Source organism: Uloborus diversus, chromosome 5 (assembly GCF_026930045.1).
Source record: "Uloborus diversus isolate 005 chromosome 5, Udiv.v.3.1, whole genome shotgun sequence".
Lineage (NCBI taxonomy): Eukaryota > Metazoa > Arthropoda > Arachnida > Araneae > Uloboridae > Uloborus > Uloborus diversus.
The window spans coordinates 109,448,476-109,466,722 of record NC_072735.1 but is presented as its reverse complement, the minus strand read 5'-3'; the positions used below and the strand labels follow the sequence as shown (position 1 = coordinate 109,466,722).

General features: G+C 33.5%; 2 protein-coding genes across 2 annotated transcripts in view; both read right to left on the bottom strand.

Annotated features, from left to right (window-relative positions):
- LOC129222877 (cytochrome P450 3A8-like) overlaps positions 1-3,137 on the bottom strand; it is an 87,959-nt gene extending 84,822 nt beyond the window's left edge. The window contains exon 1 of the mRNA XM_054857437.1: positions 3,008-3,137. Coding sequence (XP_054713412.1) covers positions 3,008-3,087 — 80 coding nt within the window. The 5' untranslated portion in view covers positions 3,088-3,137. The remainder of the gene's footprint in view (positions 1-3,007) is intronic.
- A 2,886-nt stretch (positions 3,138-6,023) lies between these two features.
- The window catches only part of LOC129222876 (cytochrome P450 3A2-like), a 45,132-nt gene continuing 32,908 nt past the window's right edge, over positions 6,024-18,247 (bottom strand). The window contains exons 10-14 of the mRNA XM_054857435.1: positions 16,906-17,069; positions 16,626-16,714; positions 12,327-12,470; positions 9,374-9,536; positions 6,024-6,311 (exon numbers count right to left, since the gene is read on the bottom strand). Of these exons, the coding sequence (XP_054713410.1) occupies positions 6,216-6,311; positions 9,374-9,536; positions 12,327-12,470; positions 16,626-16,714; positions 16,906-17,069 (656 nt within the window). The 3' untranslated portion in view covers positions 6,024-6,215. The remainder of the gene's footprint in view (positions 6,312-9,373; positions 9,537-12,326; positions 12,471-16,625; positions 16,715-16,905; positions 17,070-18,247) is intronic.

Here is an 18,247-nt window from a genome sequence, read left to right as displayed (position 1 = left end):
GGGTTTCGGGGTTACAAAGAACTTTTTTTCTATTGTAAAAAATAAATAAATAAATAAATGAACTAGGATGTTATGAACTAGGATGACTGTAAAAAGACTCGAAAATGGATATTCAAAAGCTCTTTGTTTTTGAATTGTATATATTGTACATATACCCGTACCTTGGGTCAATCCGTAGTTTTATTTAGCGTGATGTGTCCCGCTAAAAATTGTACGAACAAAAACTTGGAACTAAAATTTAATATAACTGCAATTTAACAATGAGTAGGTAAAATGTCTTAAATGTGGATAACTCGCTAGCGTTTGAAGACAATTACAATTGTCTCCTAACACTAGCGAATGTGTGTATGGGGGGGGGTCTTTTCTCCCTTATGCTGCGTATATTGGGGGAACGACCCCCTCACCCGGCACATTATTTGCAGCAATGATCTGAAAAAATATAAATATTTATATATTTTATCTAAAATATATATCAATTTTGAGGAAGAGCAAACTTTCTTAGTGAGATCACAAAGTAATTTACTTTATTAACTCATTAACGTACATGAGAAAATTAACATAATTGAACGTAAACACATGTTTTAGGGGTGCAATGAATCTCTTTAGCGATGCATAAAGGTAAACGTTTCGAAATTAATTGGATGATTCTTATTCCATAGATGTAAAACTCAAGTGGTGTTATAATTTGTCGGACACTTGGCGATATATCGCCAGTCTTTTGGTTGCCAAGTTTTGTCGTCAACTTGGCAACAAATTTGGCGAGATTTTTTTTTTTTTTAATTTGGTTTCAAATTGACCACTGTTGGTGATATATAGAGAGTAAACTATTGAATCACATTAAAATTGCCAATAATGGGGAAACATGGAGTAAAAGGAAGTCATGTGATGCACACATCAGCTCGTTTTATTTTAAAATTAATTACAAAAATACAAGTAATGATTAAAAATTCAAAAAAAAACTAAACGAACTAAAGTTGACTTGTTTCAGGATTTTTCTGAAAATATTGTAAATAGCGGTAAACCATCCTTCGCAATCTTACCCTGCCGCGGGGATAGTTGCCAATGAGCAATTCCATGTCAGATCAATGACCTTCTTGACCTCAGCATCTCCAATTTCAATAAAATTGGGCATGACGGACCAATATGACAAAATAAGTAATTCTGCTAATTTTTAGATTTCTATTTTAAAAATTGTTTAATATATAGGCCTGTAAATAAACTCCAAAATGTGCGCAAAATAAAAAGTGTGTTCTTAGAAATGACTGTAACTACTATCCTAATTATAGTAGAATGAAAATTCAAAAACCATTGCAAGGCTAAAAAAATGAGCTGTCTATTTATATATTACAGAACTGTTTTACGATAGATTTTAGTTTGCACTTCATTCACCTTGACGGGGTAAGATTGCGAAAGATGGTTGACACATATTAAAATTATTTTCAGAAAAATCCTAAAACGCGTCCAATTTACTTTGTTTAGTTCTTTAAATATTCAATCATTATTTGAATTTTTGGCAGTTAAAATTTAAAATGAAAGAATATTGTATCTCCTAAACTAACTCCTAGCCATATTTAGGGGTGAATTTCACCCCGTCAAAAGTGTTTATTGTCAATTGAAAAAAGTTTATATGCTCAGTATTTTTAAGTGTTCTATCGATGAGCAAGTTTTATTCCAAGTAGCGTGGGGTGTGACACTTGGGTATGTTTACTTGTAAGTTGCCTCTGCGTGAAACGCAACGAAAAATGCCAGTCAACTAGTTGATTGGCAGTTTTTTTCGAAAGGTTGATTCAACTAACCGCCTCGTGTATTTCATGTCTAAATGTAATCACTTTACACTTTAAAAAAAAGTTGAAAATGTTTAAAATGTTAAAAAACAATGTTTGTGATACAGTTGCCCAATAAAAAAATTAGGTTACAACTGAAAACAATACATTTTGCAGTTAATGTTTTTTTCTGGACTATTTATTTTACCATTGAATTTATGTTGTACATGAGTATGCAAATAAAGTTAAATGTTTTAAGGGTTACAATCTTATTTATTGAGCAGTTTATTGTTTAAGTTAACTTTATCGACTGAATAAGTTTACCGTTCTTCGTTATCGTGAATTTAACCGTCTCTGTCGTAGTCTGATCGAAGTAATTAAAATCGATCGAAACATTTCAGACACACAATACTAAAAAGGAGAACCTAATTAATGAAATAAAAAAAATAATATACCATTATTTTAAAGTGCACTAAAAAGTATAAAATAATAGCTCTAAGTTTATTGTATATTTAAAGCCCCGTACAGTTTCAAAATTTCTTACAGATTGTCTGGAAAATTTATAATTGTGAGATTTTAATAGCTATCAAAATACTTGCAAGCTTTAAAAGGAAAAACATTGGGCGCATGTAGTATATAACTATAAATGCAAAGGCTAGCTATGAATGAGAAAACTTACACCTCAGTTGAAGCTTTTTGTAGAGTGATAAAAATGTTAATTAAATTATAATTGCATGAATTGTCAGTTGCGTGAGTCCCAACTTTTCTTTTTAAAGCTCAGAAGTATTTTGATAGCTATTAAAAACTCACAATCACAAATAATGGAGACAATCTGCAAGAAATTATTTATCTGTATGGGACTGTAATCTACATGAAGGAGAAATTATTTTATACACTTTAGTTCATTTTAAAAACATGGTATACTAAAAAGATTTTATTTCATTAGTTATTTTCAAATAGTAACAGATATCCATTCAAATCTCTTTTCTGATATGTGTCATTAGCTACAGTTTGAAACGATGTCATGAACTTTTAAAAATTAAACACCGCTCAAGTGTTCATTCACTGATGTCGAGTACCGAAAGAACATTAACAGAAAAATAAAGCGTCGTTTTCAGGATGATTTTAAAAAGCTTAATTATTACAATTCCTGCAAAATGATAAATAACAACAATGAAACCAAAAGTGAAGTTAAATCTTCGGCGAAGAAACACCAAAATAGAAATGAAAAAAGAAATAATTACCAGTACAGTAAAACGATTGTTGTTAATCCCAAGATAAGTGGGGCGAGAATTGGCCCCAATAGGAGTTGAGTAACATCCATGGTGCTTAGGGCATGAATTTTGTGAACAAGCAAAAGAGCCAACAAATGTGGAGCTTGTCTACACAGTTACTCCCATTTTAAGAGAATAATGAAAGCGGAAAACTGAGCATTATCTGTCCTCGACTCGTAATAAAACAGAAGGTCAAACAAATTACATTGTTAACTGAAATCTATTTCTTGAAGCAGATTCAAGCACAGCTAGATTTTTTTTTTTAACTAGTATTCTGTCATTGCTATATAAATCTGGCAGCTATAAAACAATCACTTAACTGCATTTTTTAAGGGGTTACAGTACCTCAAAAATGATGAAATGATCAAAAAAAATTTTGTTGCTTATTTCAAAACTAAAAACTATTCAAAAAAGTTTCATTGCTTTAGTCCAAATATTTAAAAAGTTATGAGTGGTTTTAGGCCATGCTCGCTATATGTTCTTTTGCAAAAGAAAAACTTTAAATGGCCTTTTCTCGATGATGTTTTTTTTTTTTTTTTTTTTTTTTGCATGTCATTAGAATCCCTAAGGATTTTTTTTCTATTAAAGATACAGCTTTAAAGTAATACTTTTTGCGATTGGGATAACATATTTGACAAAACTGTGCATTGGATAAGCATTTCATAAATTACTCAAATGTTTAAAGCATGTTAAATCTTTAAAAACCAATTTTTTTTTTAACTTTGATTTTTTACATAATTAATCATAGAAAATTTTCTAATGAACTCATAAGCAAATGAATGCACAGAATTTTAGAGATAATTATAGTGATCGTTTAACAAAAAACTTTTTTTTAGACACTATATAAATTCAAGGGAAACAAAGAGTAATTCGAAACACTTGATCCAAAGCTGAAATCCCTTACTTTTCAGCAATGAAAAATTTTATACAAAGTGACTGATTCGTCGGATATTTAAAACTAGTGGTACCCGCACGACTTTGCTCGTAATAAAGAAAAATTAAGAGGTCTTTTGGTTCGCTTGTATATTCACAAATAATGTATGGTGAAATCTCCTCAATTGGCTTGTACCCATGTTACTGTTCCACGTTATGATAATTTCGTATCTCGCGAATTGGGTTGTGCCCATGTTACGGTTCCACGCAGTGGCGCAGACAAGGGAGGGGTGCAGGGGGTCCGGACCCCTCCCATAAGTCTTGTTGTTTTTCCCCGATTGATTACGATTCTATGTATTTTGTACGTAAAATATTCCCAAACAAAGCGAACAATAATTTCAGTTTTAATAAATAAAAAAATAAAATCCTTATGCTAAAAGATTTTTTAAAATATTATGCACTTTTTGTATAACAAATGACCTAAAAGAAGCAGAATGGTAATTATAAATGAACACACTATAATAACTATGTTTTTAGTTTTGTAGTTATAGATTGAAATGAGATTCTATGTAACCATATGGTGCTTTTACAACGATGAATTTGCTTTGCTAAATCCATTTCTTAACTATAAGAAAAGTAAAGGCGTAAAATTATTTTGCGTTCTGGTAATTTTGTTTCATTACAAAATGCTAATTATTTATTCAATAGTTTATTTCTTACTGTTTTCCGTCCACGCGAATCGTCAAAATCAAGTCAATATGTTTGACGACGTATTGGGGTATAATATGGAAATGAGGCTTTTGATCTCGGACCCTCCCTTTGCAAAATTCCTGTGTGCGCCACTGGTTCCACGTTATAATAATTTCGTAATTTACTCGTCCATCTTATGACAATTAAAGTTCTTAAAATTGGAATAGAAAAAGAACCCCATCGAATTTTCAAAAAAGCGGTTCTAGATGCACACTCCCATGCTACAAACTAACTTTGTGCCAAATTTCATGAAAATCGGTCGAACGCCTATAGGCGCTATGCGCGTCACAGAGATCCGGACAGAGAGACTTTCAGCTTTATTGTTAGTAAAGATAGTGCCTTTAGCCTTAGCTAAACCAAACCGTGAATGGTTCGACATAAAGGGACATTGTTGTTATTTATGGCACGTGCAATTTGAAATCAAATCCTAAGTCAAAGGGATAAGGTTAAAAAGTTCATTGATTTTACTTACTGGAATGGTTGAAAGTATGCATGTGAGAATATTAATAAGGGGCCGTCCATTAATCACGTGAGGCTCGAAAGGGGGGGGGGGAGGGGTCCAGAAAAAATCACGAAACATCACATAGGGGGAGTGAGGGTTGTAGTAATATATCACGTGCATTTATTTTTTCGACAAACGTGCAACTGACAAACGCGCATGTGGTCCGAGGATATACTTTACTTCAATATTTTTTTCGTATACCTTTCGTTATTATCGTCTTCGTTGTTATTATTATTGTAGTCTATCATTATTAGATGATATTTATACCTGTATTTTGTAAATATTTAAAAAGAATAAATGAGATTTTTCGTAGGTACTAAAAATACACGTGAAATAGTAAGGGAGGGGGTAGTCTTCAACCTCACCATGTATCACCAAGGGGGAGGGGGGTTAAAAAATGCCAAAAAAAAAAAAAAAAAACATCACATGATTAATGGACGCCCCCTAAAGCGCCACAAAGAGTGTTTTATTAGAAACTAGTGATACCCGCACGACTTAGCACGTAGTAGAAAATTAAAAAGTCATTTGGTTCGCCTATATATTTACAAATAATGGATGATGAATTTCTCGCCAATTTGCTATGTTAATTTGCTCGCCCATGTTGCGGTTTCACGTTGTGATAATTTGGTAGTTTACTCGTCCACGTTATGATAATATCCTCGGTAAAATAGTCTTAAAATTGGAATAAAAAAATAACAAAATCGAATTTTCGAAAAATCGCTTCGAGATGCTCACCCCTATGCTACGAACTAATTGTGCCAAATTTCATGAAAATCGGCTGAATGGTCTAGGCGCTATGAGCGCAACAGACATCCAGAGATCCAGAGAGACAGAGATTCAGACTTTCAGCTTTATTGTTAGTAAAGATTTTATTTCATAATAAATAATTAACAATAATAGATTAGCGAAACAAAATCTTTTTTCGTGAGAAATTCGTTTCATTAAATAACAAAGCAAAAACTTTCCTTAATTCTTGAATAAAAGTATAAAACAATTTAGGTGTAAAATGTCTTAATTCGCCGATGCTAGAAGCCAATCCGCCCGAAAGTAATCCTAGCGTGCTCTGATGCCGTCTTTTCTTATTTCCATTTGAACAGTTACGTGCTTGGGCTGTAGTAGCTGCTGTCCAGCATAAAATTCCAGAGGAACCTGAAAACAAAGACATTATTCTTTTTATTCTACCACTAGCGGTATTTCGCACGGTTTTTTCCCGTAGTAGAAAATTAAAAGGTCATTTAGTTCGCCTGTATATTTAAAACTAATGGATGATGAAGTTCTCTCCAATTTGCTATGTTAGTTTGCTCGCCCATGTTACGGTTTCACGTTATGATAATTTGGTAATTTACTTGTCCACGGTATGAAAATTTGCTCGGTAAAATGTTCTTAAAATTGGAATAGAAAAAAAACAAAATCGAATTTTCGAAAAATCGCCCTCTTATTATGCGGTCAAATTTTAATTCCCCGATTCCAAGGCAAATAACATTATTAAACCCCTGTCCTGCGAACACGCCTCTGTCGCAGACAAAAAAATTTGTCCCTCTAGTATCCACATTAGAGGGATTTTACTGTATATTTGAATAAATTTACATTAAGATGAAAAACAAAAGGCTTATGTACTTTTTTATTATGTAAAAACGTAAAATCTTTAAAATAAAATGTAAAAACTGCTTTTTTTTAATTCTAAAGACTATTTTGATGTGCTTCGTTTGCCCTAAAAAGTATGAAATAAAATAAGTATATGATTTTTTGATATCAACACTCAAAAGTTCATGTTGATCTTTGTATCGTTATGTTTGTACTAATTCTAAAGCAGTCAATAAAACTAAAATTAAAAATTTGAGTGGAGAAATAGGCAGTATACAGTTCTTTACAAATAGCTTTTACTATACCGTCAATATTTCTTCTCTCAATTTTTAATTTCAATTTTATTGGCTGCTTTAGAATTAACATAAAGATAAAGATAGTATAATCAACTTCAATTGTTGAGTGTTGCAATCAAGAAATTATAGTATATACTTATTTTATTTCATACTTTCGAGTGCGAACTAAGCATACAGAAATAGACTTTAGAATTGAAAGACAAAATTACTGTTGTAGTGCTTCTGTTACAATTTCCTTTTTCTTCTTTCTTTCTTTCCTTTTTTTTTTTTTTTTTAATTATGTTCAGGGCAAGTTATGGTGGAGACGTTTTTATAATTTCATGCCTGCAGGTATGACTGGGTACGAAAATTAAGATCCTATAATTCTAACCAGAAAAAAATTTCGCAAAAGGAGGAAGAAAAATCAGTATCTTCGTAGCTGATATGCTAATAAGTGTATATAAAACTGAACAATTACCAGACGTGTTTGTAAAGCGCCAAGTATTTTTAAAATAATAGACACAAAAAGCAAAAGAATTGATGAAAGGTTAAAAGGTAGATGGTTAAATCACTGAAATATGAGCACATTTAAACAATTAATGCTACAAATATGGTTCCAATATTTTAGAGAAGCTGAAAATTTCGCGTTTAATGAACTACCATCATTTTACTAAATTTTATTCTGATTATTGAAGTTTTACAGATGAAAAGGAATAGCTTGTAGAAAATCCGAGGTTTTGGCATTTAGTAAAGCACCCAGAATTTCTAGTTAGGGCACATAACTAGAATGGGTACATAACTATAGTTATGTGCCCTAATACGGCACATAACTATCGGTGTTCGGAAAAGTGAATTCTTGTCAATCCGGTGGTTCAGTGATAGATTCAGACTATCACGACTCTAAGAAAACTTAACATCTTTATTGAAGACAGTGTACATATTTACATATTGGTGATTAAACCAAACCAGTTCACTCTAAACATAGGGAATTACTCGCTTCCACGGAGCTTGCGCTCGTGATCCGAATTCTATTCTATTCTATTCAAGAGTCAGAACTGACTACAACTGTATTTATGTCGAGGACTGCATACTAGTGCCTTGCCTCCATTATTTTATATACCGATAGATGGCAGCACCATCACCGGATCGAACAGTTAATGAGAATTTAGAACTAGTCCAAGAGCTAATAGCTACCTGGTACTAGCACCCCCAGAGGTATCGTTAATTCTATTCCATCTCTAAAACTCTGTCAGTGCTGCCACTAAATTTTTCCATAATCTACTTACTTAATTCAATAAGCGCTTGCAGCGCTCTCTATCGGAATAATAGGCGGGGGGTGAGCATAGAGCTTTAGTTTCTCTACAATCGGTAAGTTGATACACTATATATGCCGTACATAATGCATGCAATACATGGAATCATATTCGACAGACATGAATTTTGCTTACACAATGACACAAAATTTATGAATGTCAATTTAGTTTTCGCAGCCATTAAGTTTACTCCATTCCCTCGCTAAAATTTTCAACAGAGTAGATGACGGCTGCGTAAGGACCCTCGGACAATAGATATTGTCACACTCGTTTACAGAGAAGCCTTATACAACGAATTTATGGCTATAACGTAAAGGTTTCAACTCCCCTTTGCGTTTTATTGCTTTTATATAACGTTTCATAACGAAAATATGGTTTAACAAATTTCTTATATAGTCCCTTCGACTTCGTAATAAACGGATGTAACTACTTTTTTTGAAGTGGTTTTGTTTGTAAATGGCCATGGCAACATTGTTTTGTTTTTCTTAAACAATGAAGTTAATAGCACCACAGAGCAGCAGACGAACATTCAAATTCCCGGTAAAATTCAAGTGAGGTAGTTTTTGAATTAGAGGTAATTTATATAGTAAGTTACCAACCTTAAGCAGGATTTAGCATAACAACTTGTTGCTTAATTTTAACCACAATTTTCCAGTTGAACTGCACCATTGCTTGCAGACTCTGGCTGGTGTGCAAGATGAATGTTGGCTACCAGTTTGTAGGTAATCTCATCTTCAATGAAAAAACATTATTACTGCAGATAGGTTATTGATTATTTCATACTAATATGGATATAACAAGGACGAAACTGCAGTCTCTGGATGTCATACTCGGACTGTCAATATTTTTCAAGCAAAGGGACTTTATTTTTCGTTCGAGCCGTCATACGCAGTAACGGAACATGAAGCAAACGCGTTGGACGTGTGAAAAGAAGACAATACACTTTATTAGAGTTGAAGACGATAAAGTCTGATGCACATATATAAAAACCGTAATTTGAATTTTAAGTTTCAAAAAGTAATCAGCTATTTTTCGTTACCTGAGTCTGTGGACATGTCTTGACTCTGAAATTGCTGAGGATGAATGCGAGGCAGACCTTGATTTCCATGAGGGCGAATCGCATGCCCACGCAGTTCCTGGGTCCAGATCCAAAAGGCATGTATGTATACTGGTCCCTCTTGGCTCTTTCTTCAGCACTGAATCTAGGATATGAAGAACACGCATACTTTAACAGAACAGAAAAAGTCATGGGAGATAAACTTTTGATAAAATAATATAATTAAATGTAATGCAAATCCTAAAGTTTATAGTAAGAATCTCTCTCCTTTATATATATATATATATATATATATATATATATATATATATATATATATATATATATATATATATATATATATATATATATATATATATATATATATTATAACACAGTAAAAAGGAATGCTGTAATTTTTAAAGCGTTTTCTGCTGCAGTTTTCCCATCACCACAGTTCTAATCTTATCTGAAAATGTATCATGTAGTAAAACCAAAACATTTTTACCAAGTAAACCTCGTAACCAATAGGAAACGATGTATATCACATTTCTGCGGTTCCAAAACGGCAACAGTATTACGCCCGTGAGTCAATATTGAAGGCGTCATTTTCGATCGACATGAGTCACCGGCCGATGACTTTGTACACTTGAGGTGCTGGGTTCTACGCCACCCTTCGTACTTTCTTTATTATTATTATTATTATTATGGGTATCAGTATTCGGTAACATTTACTGGTCATATACAATGCTGTGTGAAATTAATAACTAGTTGACGGTAGCCGTGGGGTCAACCGCTTTTGCTGTAAAATGTATGGGATTTATTTTACTGAGTAGTTTATTTCTAGCTCTGTTTTAAAGTTTCTTTTCCGTGGAATACATTTCTTGTATAATAATATAATTACATTTACATGTAAAAAGGGTTTGAAGATGATCCTGCACATTTTATTATTATTATTATTATTTTCCCCCGTTTGGAATGACTTGAATATGAAAATTAAATTTCAGAAATCACTTTGAAATTAATGCTTGGTTTAATTAAAATTGTGTTCCCATTTGTTTTTATTGATAGAAGCACTTCATTGGATAACGAATAAATACCTTTGTGCTGAAAATTAGAACAGTTAGTAATCCAACGTTGTGAAGCACAATTTTGCAATTTTTGTGCTTCGCAACGTTGGATTACTAACTGTTCTACTTCATTGGATATTGACTCAGTTTCCTCAATGTTTCAAACAATGACCACGTTTTCCATTTTGTTTTGGCTAGATTAAATGACTACTAGCTAACAATCTTCATCAGTGTTGAAAAATTGATAAAATGGGTCACGTTTGCTTTTTTTTGGTAATACAAGATTGGTTTGTAGATATAACTCTGGCGGTTTTGAATTAAAAAAAATATATATCATTGGCGGTGTAGACGAAAGAGGGGGATTGTTGAAAACTGTCGAAGAATATGATTCCTCGAGTAACTCATGGCGTCAACATGTAGATTTGCCTTTTGCTTATTCTCAACCCCCAAGACGAGCTTGTTTAAAGAGACTTTGCTAGCGTATGACAATCGCGCATGATCATGGTTGACATCACAGAGGGATGATACTCATACTCCAGTTCAATGGGGTCGATCAGAAGAGTGCTGGAAAATCACACATATATTTTCTAAAGTTCGTAGCATTCATAAATATTATTATTGCAGCTTGGAAGACTTGGATACCATTCGAATCCTTGTGAATGAATGTAGAAAAGAAGGCGCGGAGTTTTGCAAAAACCCATTTTCAAAAACATTTTTAACTAATTTTATTATTCACGTAAGGTCAGAAAATTGTTTATGACATTTCAATCTGTAAAAAGCAATTTGAAATTACTAATTTCATTTTTGTTGGTAAGCTGATCCTATGCATCCAAAGTTTTCAATAAAATTAATCCAACATGATTTTTCTGTTTCATTTTAAGAAAATTTGTTTTCTTAACACTCCAGAGGACCACAGGATAAAAAAAAGAAATAGCACTCTTTCGTGAAATGTTTATTGATTAGACTAACTATACAGACCTGTTTGTGCCTTGTACAACTGTGTTTGTTTTTATAAAACTTGTACCTTGAACAAGTGTTATTAAAAAAAACTTGGACAATTTTACGCATACATTGATTCAACTCAACATATACCTAGAAATCCAAAAGTTAATTAGCATTTAAAAGTTCGATAATTTGTAAAACAATATATGTAGAAGAATAAAAGACGTTTTTTATGCCATGTTGCTATATTACACTATTCCACATTTTTAAGTGTAGGATATGAATTTTTACGTAATGATATTACATTGAAAACTAAAACTAATTTATTGAAATCATAGGGAGATATTTTTACGTTTTATTTTTATATTAGCGGTACCAGCACTTTTTTGCCCGTAATGGTTTTTCTAAGACTCGTAAAAGCATCGATATTTTTTAGCTAATATGGTAAAATCCAAGCTTTCAAATGGCATAAAGCCTAAAAATGAGCATGAAATATTTCGTCCCTATATCAGCGAATTTATGTAAAACTGATCTTAAAAATCAAATTTTAAAAAATTGCAAAATCGAATTTTTTTTAAAGCAAAATGCTTCCCCCTTCCCACCCCCTCTTTCATGCTGCAAAATTTGCCTCATATCATGGAAGTCGGCTAAACCCTCTTGGCAGTAGGCAAGTCATGGAAAGACACAAATAAATATAATTGAGCACGCTTAATGGAAAAGGCAATTATTCTAATAAGCGGGGTATTCCATAATCCGGGGTAAAAATAAAATGCATGAATGGTGTAGTATGCTGAAATTTAATTATATTAAGCGGGATATTCTTTTATCCGATATTCCAATAAGCGGGCTTGACTGTGCATACATATATACATTAAATCAAACTTGCAGCTTTATTGTTATTATAGATTACTGGTAAAGAAAATTTATAAAGACTTGGAACTCACCTGTCAGGGTCAAACTTTTCAGGATTGGGAAAGAACTTTGGATCCTTGTGCATGGCGCATGTTGGAACCGTAACAACCATATCCTTAGGAATTGTTATTCCCGTGTCTCCTAGAATGTAGTCTTGTTCTGCAACTCTCTCCAACCTGCACAAATATTCATTTAATTTTAGTTTTCTCTTTCTCTCTAACATCGTTTTCTTTCCTCTCCTCCCCTCTTCTCAAGGAATTAATTTCAGCTTCCCCCCCCCGCCCCAATTACACTGCTCAAAACAATTAGGGGAGCAAGCAAAAACGTGAAGAAAACCGGGCGAGATGGCTATGTATTGGCATACAATGGATAGTACACGCGTATCAATGCGCAATACAGAAAAAAAGACGTAAAATAATTGGAATTAAGTTTTAATGCTTTGAAAGTATGGAAAAAACGTAAAAAGATGATTTAGAGCAACAATTTGGTTACATGTAAATGATGAAAAAAGACACTGTTTAGACATGATGCATTAGTTTTAATAAGGCGTGTGGGCTCCTCGAACACCTAAGACTGCTGCACACCTGTTTGCCATGAATGCGATGAGGTTATCTATCTGACTTTGGGGAATACTGTTCCACTCCCCAAGAAGTGCAATTTCCAAGTCTCGAACAGTAACAGGCGGCCTTGATCGCGCAGCAATGCGTCGTCCGAGCATGTCCCAAACATGCTCGACTAGATTCAGGTCAGGAGAGCACGCTGGCCATTTCATACCCTGTATTGTTTCAGCTTCAAGCATGTTCTCCACCAGACGAGCTCTATGCGGTCGGGTAATATCATCCTGCAAAACAAAAAAATATCCAATGGCTTCAGCATAAGGGGTGACATGAGGTCGCTGTATCTCGTCTGCATACCATCGGTCCGTCAAAGTGCCATTCCGAATGATATGCAGGTCCGTACGTCCGCCTATGCTGATTCCACCCCATACCATCCAACCAACTCATCTGTATTGTGACCTTTAACAAATGAATGCGAGGTTATTTCGAGTGCCCCTGTCCCTCCATACCAGAAAGCGTCGGATGTCACACTCTAGGCTGATTTGGGACTCATCTTTAAACAACACTTGGCTCCAATCATGTTGCTCCCAATCTCGATGTTCAACATCCCATCATCTTCGGGCAGCACGGTGGCGTGGGGTCAACGGAATGAGGACCATTGGCCTACGTGCATAGAGCTCTCCCTCATGAAGCCGATTACGTACTGTTTGGCTGGACATCCTTCGTCCTGTTGCCAAGAGTAACTGTCTTTGCAGCTGCGTAGCATTCTCTGTTCTGTTTCGACGAGCTGATTAACAGTATATACTGGTTATCAGTTGCTTCAGTGGCATGTGGCCGACCTTGCCCTGGTCGACGTCTAACATTTCTGTCTCTTGGAATTGATTCCAAAGCCTTGCAACAACACTTCTGGAGACTCAAACAGCGTCCGCGACACTACGTTATGTTTGCGCGGATTCCAGTCTGCCTATAAGATGTCATGTCATGGATTCCGGTAAATCACTCTGTTAAGACATTCTCAAGTAATCTTGTCTCAAGAAAAAATACTGTGCAATCGAATTTCACAGTTACGGCAATAAAACGGACGTTTCTGCAACATCTCGATTTCTGCTCTTATCTCCTTTTTCTGGTTTTTGACGTCATGAACACTGATTGGCATATAAAGTTTTCTTTTTCCTGGTAGGCTTAAAATTATGGATGTTTATATGTACATACATTTTATGTTATTTATTAGTATGCATCTTTGCGTGATTTTGTTAAAACCATGTGCTCCCCTAATTGTTTTGAGCAGTGTACATTCACGGTTTCTCTTTTCCTCAGTTTACCCCCTCTTCTACTTCTGCTCTATGTTTTGCTTGATTTTTTATTTTGGATTAAACATTAAATTTATTTGTTGTTCTCTGGAAGTAAATATATATAATGTTTACTCTTTTGCTGTTCCTGGTTCTCTTTTAAATGGTTTATTTTATGGTTTAAATATTAAATGGTTAATTTATTGAGGGGAGGGGCTCCGTATAGAATTCACTTCTGACTTACTCCATTAAAACATGTGTTTTCTATATTTTATTTACTTTACACAAAATTTTGAGTAAAAGTTAGGGTAACGGCACCAGTTACAGACAGTCGTAAGTTTGTATGTAATTAATAAGAATTTTCGGCTCGTAGAACTAATGTTGCTGTGGCCCATGAATACGGTGCAATCATCTAGTGTTGTCACAGTTAATTTTATGGGTTAGTTGGTATTTACAAGACAGTGGTGGAAGGTTATGAACAGTTAACACGAAGTCTGCCGGTGTTTCATGTTCATTTGAATTTTAGAAAGGTTTAGGTGAAAAATTAAAGAACTTTTGCACATTTTTTGAAGAAAAAAAGGGAATTCTGTCCATTATTCATCCTTTCCTCGCCCTATCTCTTACTAGGTATCATCAGAATTGTCGGTGTCCGTTACTGGGGGGGGGGGGGGGGGGGTCCGGACTTTTTTTTCGAAATTGAGCAAATAAAAATAGAATTAACTAATCCCGAGGATCCAGAAGCAGGCAAACGATAGATGAGATGCAGTTGCACGAAAGAAAAATACAGTCGGACCTCCATATATCGAAGTAGCAAATTTCCGGGAAAAATACGATATATAGAAATTTTGATGTATAGAAACGATCTTATTTTATCCTAAAAATCTCCTAAAACATTAAAATTAAAGCTAATTTTCGTGTATGAAACCCAATTTCTAATTTGTACGAGCATCGGAGTAAATAAAAGTTAATAATTAAAAAAATAACGAATTACATTTTTGCCCTTTATACATCTTTATTCTTCGGCAATTAAACTTGAACCACAACATTACGGGATTTTCGTTTTGACAATGTAATCGAGAGAAAAGTAAAAAATCAATCTACTTAACTTGAATGATTTTTACTGCAGCTAAAAAGGCTAGGAATGATAATCAACAGACAAAAGAGATAATTTGAAACTGATTTTGCAATGTTACAGGTTTCAACTAAGATTTGAAATAATCTTGAGGGAATTTAAGAACTCCTGAACGAATTAACGACCTATCTACAAGCCCTCAACCCCAGATTCTTTATGAGTTTTGTAGCAATCTTTAGTGAACATAATTTTCTCCCCTAACCTTCATTTTTCATGAAGCAGTCTAAAGTGAAAAAAAAGTCTCGAAAAAAATTCGATTTATAGATTTTTTTTTTCGATATATAGAAACAGTTTTTCCATGTAATAAACAAAGAAATTTGCTGAAATTTTGATACACAGAAAATTTCGATAAGTGGAAGTTCGACATATGGAGGTTCAAATGTAATTTTAAAAATCTAAATACATTAAAAGACTCAAAAAATTCAGTTGACCCGAGAGCGATGTCTTAAGCATGTCTATTACTGGTGCCGTTACCCGATGTCTCACTTCTGTTTAGTTTAAAACTTTAATTTCCTTCTTATTTGAGTAATATATAATTTTTCTTTTTCTTTCTGCCGAAAAAACTTGTTTCATGCTGTTTTGATGGAAAACAATTATTGTTGCATTTTAGATGAGTATATTACGAATTTTTCATTTTAATCAATCGTTGTCGCATGGTATAACTAAGGCTTATTCTATTCAACTGAAGACCAAGCATTCTGAATATTAAAAATTCTTAATACTTGGAACGGTTTTTCATAATTAAATTTTTTTGAATTATCAAAACTGAAAGAAACTTTTACATTAAATGTATGTAGAGTATTGTTAACAAAAAAGTACATTTTGCAAATACGTATCTTTTCATCTCTTGCCATTTTTAAAAAGAAATAGATTGGTTTGAAATATCGAATTCATCTCGTTAGCACTGTTGTGACTGCTTCGTGTCTGAACTACACGAACGCAACTTACCTGAATTTCAAGATCATTTTGTGCGAGGATCATTCAATAATTTAAAAGACAAACTAGTGTGAGATTCCAAAAGTCTGATTTAGCACACTATGATATCCATTTGTTTGCTCTACTGAAGGAGGATTACGTGGAAGAAGGTTGTCAAGAAATTCGTGGGAAATAAGCTCCGACACTAAGACAACGAGTTCTTTTCAGCCGGTGTAAAAAAGCTAGCAACTCGTTGGTACAGGTGCATTAGTGTTAATGAGGATAATGTTGAAAAGTCTTATTTTGAGGAAATAAACAGGTTTTTCTCCAGGTCAGTATATCTCTTTAAGTGTTGAATGTGACCCTCGGATAATTTTTCACATTACTTTTAAGCAAGATTATCATTAAGTAGGAATGCCGAAAGCAACTGTATTTTACCTTGTTGCAGGTGGGTACAGTCGCAGTGTTTCAGAAATAACGTTATCCAAATACTTCATTTCTTGAAGAGAATCGTATGTTACTTCACCCTAAAAAAGAAAATGACATATTACCTTAATGAAATTTGTAACTGTTTTTCAACTTTCTATAATTCATGTTGTGACCTGCAAACAAGCCGACCGCCTTGTCTAGTGATTAGAGAAGTGTGATGTATTATTAAACATGTTCATATTCTATGATTGTTTATTCCATTAAAATCAGACATGATTAAATTACTCACATTTGATGCTTTCAAAGCTTCATCCAACTCGGCAATCAGTTTTTCCTGTACGTCTGGATTAAGAGCCAACAGGTAGCTGGCAAAAGACAAAGTAGAAGCCGTGGTGTCATACCCGGCCAAAAAGAATATAATGCACTGTGCTACTAACTCATTGTAAGAGAGAGCTGAAATTAATGATAAATAATTTGGCTTAGATTCGGAGTAAGTTTGATTATGAAAACGTTAGAAAAAATAACAATTTTTTTTAAAAAATGCTCAGCACTTTTCATAACGCACTCAAAAGGACAAATAACCTTTCTGGGTCAGAAAGGACAATTTAAGCATTCCTGTAGTTTTCGAAAATTCCAAGAAAATGACACCACAAACGAAGAAAAGTGCGGCTCAAGTTATGAAGAGAAATTACTTTTCATTATCTAGCTTTCATTCATAACTTTGAGTGTTCAAACATGCATATTTTTCTTATTGGGAAAGTTTGGTTTAAGGGCCATTCCATGCGAAATGAGCAAATCAGCTGTGGCTGACATGTCACAGATTTCAATGAAAATTTTTATTTAGGTAAACCGTGAATATCTATGAGGGAATGCAACTTATGGCTGTATAAAAACTGTTTGTTGCTTTGTTATTGAAATTAGAAGTTGATGCTTACGCTAAGCCTAAATTTTCAGAGTTCATTGCTACCAGTTTGTGACTCAATAACTCCATAAGTTATAAACGTACACTTAAAAAATAAATATCTCCGCATTCTATGAATAAATCTCTGTTGGGAAAGAGCAAAGTAAAATTGATTCGGATCTTATTTTGAATCTGAGATTTTATCAAATATTGAAATTTTGCCAATTTACTTCAGATTTCAAATCACTCTTCTAGCTCTTTTAATGAAAAAATAACAGTAAAAATGATTCAGATTGAAAAACTATCTATAGCTAACTATTTGCTCTAATTTAGTAATTGTTTATGAATTTGATGATGACGAAATCGTGCTTTAAAGAATCGGAAATTTCATTTTTTCCTCTATTTCAGATGTTTTTTTGAAGATGACGGAATGCTCTTAATTTACTCAAGTTTTTTACGTAACATATTGAAGCGTTTTTTAGATGCTACTAAATTTTAATCATTGGTATCAGCGTATTTTTGTTACTAAAGTAAGTTGAACTAAGGCAAAATTTCATTAATTAGTTCTTTTTATTGTAAGTTTAGCAAAACTAACCATTTCTTTCGTGTTTCATTTTCTCAAAAGCATGTTTATGAAGTACTTGCTAAAACGTACATTTTTCAAAAATCGAAATAAATGTTAGATATACTTGCTTTTGCATCATTGCGTCGTTTATCTAGTTTTTTTTTA